The sequence below is a fragment of the Amia ocellicauda genome, chromosome 20, assembly GCF_036373705.1.
Source record: "Amia ocellicauda isolate fAmiCal2 chromosome 20, fAmiCal2.hap1, whole genome shotgun sequence".
Classification (NCBI taxonomy): Eukaryota; Metazoa; Chordata; class Actinopteri; order Amiiformes; family Amiidae; genus Amia; species Amia ocellicauda.
In genome coordinates this window covers 15,630,351-15,638,806 of record NC_089869.1, presented here as the reverse complement: position 1 = coordinate 15,638,806, position 8,456 = coordinate 15,630,351, and the positions used below count along the sequence as shown (strand labels likewise).

The 8,456-nt window shown below is 39.6% G+C and overlaps 1 protein-coding gene across 1 annotated transcript; it reads right to left on the bottom strand.

Annotated features, from left to right (window-relative positions):
• Positions 1–2,793: 2,793 nt before the first annotated feature.
• On the bottom strand, positions 2,794–8,130 carry LOC136716302 (neurofilament medium polypeptide-like). Its single transcript, XM_066693902.1, has 3 exons — positions 7,126–8,130; positions 6,226–6,350; positions 2,794–5,746 (listed from the first exon to the last, which is right to left on the bottom strand). Exons 1-3 carry the CDS (start codon positions 8,128–8,130, stop codon positions 2,794–2,796), a joined length of 4,083 nt encoding a protein of 1,360 aa, XP_066549999.1.
• Positions 8,131–8,456: the final 326 nt, after the last annotated feature.

Sequence of the window (8,456 nt, the reverse complement as noted above, 5' to 3'; positions counted from 1 at the left end):
GAGAGACTGAGGAACTGAACCTTTTCACCCTGGAACAGAGGAGACTACATGGGGACTTGATCCAAGTCTTCAAAATCATGAAGGGCATCAACCACATCAAACCAGAGGAGCTTTTCCAGATCAGCAGGGACACACGCACCCGGGGACACAAATGGAAATTGGGCTTCAAGGCATTCGAGACAGAAAACAGGAGACACTTCTTCACACAGAGAGGCGTCACAATCTGAACAAACTCCCCAGCGATGTGGATGACGCTGAAAATTTGGGAACATTTAAAAATTGACTGGATAGGATCCTTGGATCACTTAGTTATTAATGGACACCAAACGAGCATAATGGGTCGAATGGCCTCCTCTCGTTTGTAAACTTTCTTATGTTCTTATATATATATATATATATATATATATATATTTTTTTTTTTTTTTCCAGAAACCTCCCGATTCTCCCAACCCTGCTTGTAACTCTTTCAATAATGTAATTCCTATTGGTCACTCCTGTACAAACAATTAAAGTATACAATAATCAATTAGATGTTATAAATGAAATGTCTGTAATTAAATGAAAGGGTTTCTTTGATATGAGTGTATGGGTCTGAGGTGGGGTGGCCAGGAATGGAGGCTCAGAGACAGACCGCAGGTATTGAAAAACAATACTTTTATTAAATGTATTAACAAATAATGTTAGCCAACCAAACAAGCCAAAATACACACGCTGGTCAAAGTACTTCACCGTGGCCAGAAACCAAACTTCAACCCCGAAACAAAACAGCACACACAACACAGTGCTTGCTTCCTCCCACACCTAACTCTCCAACACAAACTACCTAATGGGCGGCTGAGGCCTCCTTATATAGCAGGTGGCTGGGGTTGATTGAACTTAATTGATCAATCACCCCAACCACCAGCAGTTCATGAGCAGACAGGGAGGGACAATTAACCCCCTCCCTGCCACAGGGTCAGATACAAATTATTAATCTTAACCTATTTTCTATTGAAGTATACAATTATTGTATATTTTATAAATTGTTACCTTCCCTACAGTTGTAATAATGAAACAAATTGGGATTTGCATGAGTGCTGAGTCTGAGAGTAATCACTCACACATCTGCTGCTTTGGCACTTACTGGGATCACTTTGGGACTTACATCATCATGAAAATAGAATTTAAAGAGCATTGGAAGATAATTCAGGACATGTAAATCCAGATATTTGCATATTTAAATGACCTCCCTATGTTTAACATTATGGATTGCCAATTATATAATTCACAAAGAATGACCAAATAGCCATATATGAAAATATGTTTTCATACACATAAACTAGTTAATTTCTTTTGGGTACTACTGGTTAATTTATATCACTTTTAAAACTTTCTATAAACTATAAGTTACCTATTATTACTTATTAGTTACTATTTGTAAGACACTTCCTGCTTTTTCATTAGAAAAAATCATATTCTTAATATTTATCATATTCTTAATTGTAAGCTTAATAACAAACACATTGATTTAAACCATTCTGATTGTGAAGGTTGAGGGACAGTATGGATTTAATAACACAGCAAATGTATCTGAAGGGTTAAGAAAAAACAAAATAGTTGAGGTAAGGGAGGGAAGCTTAGTTAGAGCATAGTGACCTGAATGTTTAAGATTGTGCCAACTGGTGATACTTAGTTTTGTGTTGAGATGAACAACTGATTATTTTGTTTTGCTTTCATCAGCAATCATCCGCAACTATTGAATCTGTACATCCTTCAATGAGATTATGGTTTCCCAATTTACCTGTTGAGTAATTGGAATAAGTTATTATTTTGGGTCTTCTAATATTCTTGTATAAACATGAATTCTAAACTCTCAGTATTGGATGCTGAGAACGACATGCTCTGTATTTTCATTTGTAACCTTTGCAAATAAACGTTTTGGTTCACTGAGTATTGTGCCTATCTTAATTATTTCTCCTATAAACAAGTGCTGATGAACTGCAGCAGTGGGGCTGTGTCAAATCTACAGGTCTGTAGTGTGTACTATGACACAGTCTCAGTTTAAGGTATGTTTTATAAATAATCTGATGTTCTGATCACATTATGGTGCTTAATACAATCATTACAATCATGATATACATAATATACATAAATAAAAATTAAGACAATGTAAAGACTGGACTTTTAACAACTATCAACATCCGATTGAAAGCATATTGATATTATGTTTATGAATTCAACTCTTTAATAATGGATCAATCATTTTATGATTATATTTGAAAAAGAAAAAGGCAGACAATGATTTTCTCAGCAAGACAATATTTATTTTAGACCAGAAGGAAGTACTGTAGTGATGAAGAAGATTCAGTGATGCCACAATACAATATAGTGACACTGAATGAGATAGCACCATACAGTCAAAGCTGTCAAGCTTATCTGTGAAAGGCCTGTAATACTAGTGCACAGATTTCATGTACCAATAACATATTCTCTCAGCGTTTCCAAAGATGTATTGAATTTTGCATTATTGCTCAGCCTTAGCTTTTCACATGCACTTCTTCAAATCAATTTTAAACTTTCCAGCGTCGTTTTTGATTTTCAGTACACTTAGATATCTTTTTGGGAAACCCTGGGGTCTGCGGTTTTGTCATATCCTGAGTGGTATGTTCACTTGCACCAAAGCCATTCCCTTGAAATATAGGCTCTTTTTCAGAACTAATCCTTTCTTTCAAATCACTGGTCAGCTTTCTTTTCTTCTTTACCCTCGTCTTTTACCAGTGAATCCTTAACAGGCTTCTCTGCTTCTTTGACAGTCTATTCCTCTTTAGAGCTGCTACTTGTTTGTTCCTTGCCCTCAGAGTGTGCTGTGTGCTTCATTTCTTCTACTTTGTCTGGTGTTGTGCTTTCACCTGACTTTCCCTCTGATTCTTTCTCTGTAACTTTCTCTACAGTAGCCGTGGTCTTTTCTAATGCTTTATCCACTGATGCGCTGGGCTTGTCTGCAGACACTGCTCTGGCCTCAATTTGGTCAGACACTGCAGTGCTGCCCTCTGTGGGTTTCAACTCACTCACACTCTCCTCTTTTGAAAGGGTTGTGGATTCAGCTTTAGTATCTGCAGTTATTTTCTCTACGCTTATTTCAGGTTTTAAAGAATCGTCTCTTGATTTCAATGGACTCCCCAATTCCTCAGATGGAAGATCTTCAGATATAACCTTCCTTGAGTCTGATAGCTGGTCCTCCTCCTCTGTCTTCACCTGCTCGACAGTTTCCTTTACGGGACTTTCCTTAAGCTGTGCTTTGACATCTGTGGGTTTCTCTTCTTCCTCAGGATCAGGATTTGAAAGCTCTATTTCTTGTGGTTCCTTGAGGGTTTCTTTCTCTGGACTGATGATCCTTTCAGGTTTCTCCTCCTCTGATGTGACAGTTTGCTCTTTTGGTTTAAGCTCCACTTTCTCTTTTACAGGACTCACCCGCTTTGTGTCTTCAGAGTCATCTGTTACTTCTTTCTGGGGTTTGTCCTCAGGAGGTACATCTGATCGAGATGCTTCTTTCTCATCCTTTTCTGAGATCCTTGCACTGTCGCTCTCTTGTGATTCAAGTTTAGTATCTGCAGTTATTTTGTATACGTCTATTTCAGGTTGTGATGGATCGTCTTTTGATTTCAATGGGCTCACCACTTCCTCTGTTGGAAGGTCCTCAGCTACCACTTTATCTGAGCCTGTTTGCTGTTCAGTCTTTTCAGATTTTGACACAGAATCCTCCTCTGTATTCAACTGCTTTACCGTTTCCTTTACGGGACTTTCCTTAAGCTCTGCTTTGACATCTGAGGGTTTCTTTTCTTCCTCAGGATCAGGTTTTGAAAGCTCTATTTCTTGTGGTTCCTTGAGGGTTTCTTTCTCTGGACTGATGATCCTTTCAGGTTTCTCCTCCCCTGATGTGACAGTTTGCTCTTTTGGTTTAAGATCCACTTTCTCTTTTACAGGACTCACCCGCCTTGTGTCTTCAGAGTCATCTGTTATTTCTGTCTGGGGTTTGTCCTCAGGAAGTTCATCTGATCGAGATGCTTCTTTCTCATCCTTTTCTGAGATCATTGCACTGTCACTCTTTTGTGATTCAAGTTTAGTATCTGCAGTTATTTTGTATACGTCTATTTCAGGTTTTGAAGGATCGTCTCTTGATTTCAATGGGCTCACCACGTCCTGTGTTGGAAGGTCCTCAGCTACCACTTTATCTGAGATTATTTGCTGTCCAGTCTTTTCAGATTTTGACTCAGAATCCTCCTCTGTATTCACCTGCTCGACAGTTTCTTTTTCGGGACTTTCCTTTAGCTGTGCTTTGACATCTGTGGGTTTCTCTTCTTCCTCAGGATCAGGTTTTGAAAGCTCTATTTCTTGTGGTTGAACTGAACTGTCTGCATCACTGGGTTCTTTGAGGGTTTCTTTCTCTGGACTGATGATCTTTTCAGGTTTCTCCTCCTCTGATGTGACAGTTTGCTCTTTTGGTTTAAGCTCCACTTTCTCTTTTACAGGACTCACCCGCTTTGTGTCTTCAGAGTCATCTGTTACTTCTTTCTGGGGTTTGTCCTCAGTAGGTACATCTGATCGAGATGCTTCTTTCTCATCCTTTTCTGAGATCCTTGCACTGTCGCTCTCTTGTGATTCAAGTTTAGTATCTGCAGTTATTTTGTATACATCTATTTCAGGTTGTGAAGGATCATCTTTTGATTTCAATGGGCTCACCACTTCCTCTGTTGGAAGGTCCTCAGCTACCACTTTATCTGAGCCTGTTTGCTGTTCAGTCTTTTCAGATTTTGACACAGAATCCTCCTCTGTATTCAACTGCTTGACCGTTTCCTTTACGGGACTTTCCTTAAGCTGTGCTTTGACATCTGTGGGTTTCTCTTCTTCCTCAGGATCAGGTTTTGAAAGCTCTATTTCTTGCAGTTCCTTGAGGGTTTCTTTCTCTGGACTGATGATCCTTTCAGGTTTCTCCTCCTCTGATGTGACAGTTTGCTCTTTTGGTTTAAGCTCCACTTTCTCTTTTACAGGACTCACCCGCTTTGTGTCTTCAGAGTCATCTGTTACTTCTTTCTGGGGTTTGTCCTCAGGAGGTTCATCTGATTGTAGTTCTGTTTTCTCACTATGTTGAGATTCAGAATCATCCACTATGTCTTCTGCTGCCTCTTTAGTTTCACTCAGTGTTTTTAAGTCATTTAGGGCTTTTTCTGTAGCAGCTTCTTTGACCTCCCCCAAGGTTTCCACTGCCTCAGCGATGTCTTCTGTCACCTCCTTCTCCACCTTCAGATCATCTGTTTCCTCCACCTGTTCCATGTCTTCTGGGACCTCTTCCTCTAATTCAACAGCACCTCCCTCTTCTTTACCTCCAGCTGCAGTTTCTCCCTGGTCAGTGGCCTCGGGTAACATCTCTTTTCGCTGCTCATCTGCTCCTGGAGTCTCCTGTTTCTCTTCAGGCTCCTGAGCTTCAGCTGCCTCCTCTTCTTCACTGCTCACTTCCCAAATTTTGTCATAGTCACCATTTGTTCCCTGAGATGCTGCATCTTCAATCTCCATCATCTCTACTTCCTTGGTCGTTTTTGTTATGATCTCCTCCACAAAATTGTACTGTGGTTCTGCCTTTCCAGTCCTGCTCTTCAGCCTCGTGAGGCTCGGGAGAGTGTACACTGGGTATGGTCTATACATATAAGGCACTGAACCCTGGGCACCAGACACTGAAGAGAGGCGGGTTTCTTCCCCTTCCAGTAGTTTCCTTAAAAAAAATAAAAAATGCATTACACAGGTGTAAATAGGATATACAATAAATCAATTTGCTTGATATAGTACATGCCAAGATATTTCAATATACTTTCTCAGCATGAAATCAAACAGTTTTGTACATTTCTTAGGTGTGTTATTTTTGAAGAATACATTTGTTATGTAAAAAAAATGTTTTTAGTCCCTACACAGCATGCAGTAAAGCAAAATGTTTAATCTCCATTTTAACTTCATAATATTTATGACTGCAGTTAATCAGACACACCTTTCACAAAGTCTTAACATACACCTTGAGTTATAATAGTCTGAACCCCTTCCTCCCTCAACTCTGGGAGAAGACTAGATTGTGTTTCATGCTAGAATTATATTGTTGCACAAGTAGTACAGTAGAAGAGAATGGATAACTTAAAGGAACCATTGCAGGCTCCTATTCAAGTCTATATGTAGAGCACACCAAGATTACGCTGCTATTACCTGTAAGATGCTATTTCCACATCTAATGCCATTTTGACATTCATCAGATCCTGGTATTCTCTCAAGTGTCCAGACATGTCAAATTTGGTGTGATTCAGCTCAGTCTCCAACTGAGTGACTGTATCCTGCAAAGCAACACATCAACATTTTACATTACATTACTCTGTTTAATTAAGTTTATATACAGAACTGTAATTGTTGTACTACCTAATGTCAATCCATCTCAGCTTACACATCAGAACTGTGTTTTACCCTGACAACACATTGATATCGATGTGATTTTGGCACAGTAACACTGAATGCACATTTCATAAATCAATTTCTGGAATTACAATACATATAAAATGCAATTCTATTTTTAGCTATATGACTATATACGTGTGTAAGTATATTTATTTATGTAATATTTTCATTTCACTCTAATTTGGAATTTGTGAGAATTGTTTCTGTAGAAAGTTGTTTTATGAATGTAATTGTATACTTTTACAATGTTTAGACAATATTCATTGGATTTTACAAATGTGTTGTTACAACACTATATTATTCTAACTTCACTTTATTACATTGTTTCCACAACGTTATTTAGTCAGAGTTGAATGCAAAAAAGATACGATTAAAGCATTAACAAGACTGAATTAAACCGAATAATATACAAAACATGGAAACATGTAAACTAACATTAAGTTGGATTGAACATTATACATATAATTAAAATAGAGTCCTTGCAAATGCATTGAAGAGCAATAAACAATCTCTATTTTTCTGAGGGGTTATACAGTCATATGTTCAATTATACCAACATTTCTAAGCAGACAGTAATGCATGCATTTAGTGAAACGCTTCGCAGTACTTGAATTCATGAATGTAAAAAATGTTCTAATAAATGGCCTTCGATCTTACCTGGTAATGACTGATTTCTGCATCGTGTCTTTCTTCGAGGTCATTCAGCTGTTTGTCCAGAGCCTCTTTGGTGCCTTTCACCGTCTCCAGCTCAATGCTCTTGGACTGCAGGTGTCTTCTGTGCTCGTTGATTTCCTGTCTGGTGGCCCGCAGGGCTTCACTGTTGATTTCGGCGGCTTTGGTCAGTTTTTCCACCCGAGTGCGGAAACCCTCCTCGGCTTGCTGGATGCTGCAGCCGGTGTGACCTTCAAGCTGCTTCCTGATATCCCTCAAAGCCGCAGTGATGTCTGCCTTGCCAAAATCTTTGACTTCTAACCCAACTTGAGCTTCCTGGATTTGGGCCCACATCTCACACACCTCCTGTTGGTGGTTTTTCTTCAGGAAAAGTATTTCTTCAAGGAGGGAGTTGACTCTCTTTTCCAACTCCATTTTCGATAGATTAGCATCATCAACAGCCTTCTTCAAAGTCTTAATAGTGTCCTCGGTATAGGATCTAAGTCGGGATTTGTCTTCAAGCTTTAAATTAAGAACAGCCACATCTTCCTCTACACGAATCTGCTCCAATGCAATCTGAGCCTTTTGGAGGGTGATCTCTTGAACGAGTCTCCTCAGATCTGTAATTTCTGGGTCGCAAACTTCAGCTAAAGCAAAAGACGATGCTTCCTTCTGCCTAAGCTCGCTAATCTCTTTTTCTAAAGTTTTGTTTTCATTTTCCAATTGATGGACTTTCTCAATGAAGCCAGCGAAGCGGTCATTCAGCCCATGGAGCACCTGTTTTTCATCGGCATTTTCATATCTCAGCTGCTGTGCAAACTCTGTTCTATCGGGTTGTCTGAGGACTGGACGGTTGTATTGTTCTGTCGTCCTTCCATTACTTCTCTTAAAAGAAACGGATCCATGAGAGGTCCGAGGAAACTGCTGGTCTACAGATGAGCCGAGCTTCGGGTTAAATCGGGCGCACTCGGCACGGCCTCGCCTATGCGGAGAACCTGTCCGGTATTCCATCGTGGTACAGAATAGCAGTGCCTGAACTGAAAGCCCTCACACACTGGCTTATATAGCACTGCCGTAGCTTACGTTGCACAATGGAGCTGTCCATACTGCTGAGGGGGGAAATCGATACTTGGAGATGTAAAAGATCTGACTTGCGAGTTAATTGTACAACAGCAGAAAACCCCGTCCTCACATACAGCTGTAAAAGTTTTCACACCCTTCATTTGAAAGTAGTCTGGACAAAACTGGACTGAATTCATATTAGACATGGGGTTTCGCATTAATCACATTATAACATTGTAATTGTGGGCAAATGATTTTTAGACAAACCCTGAGTC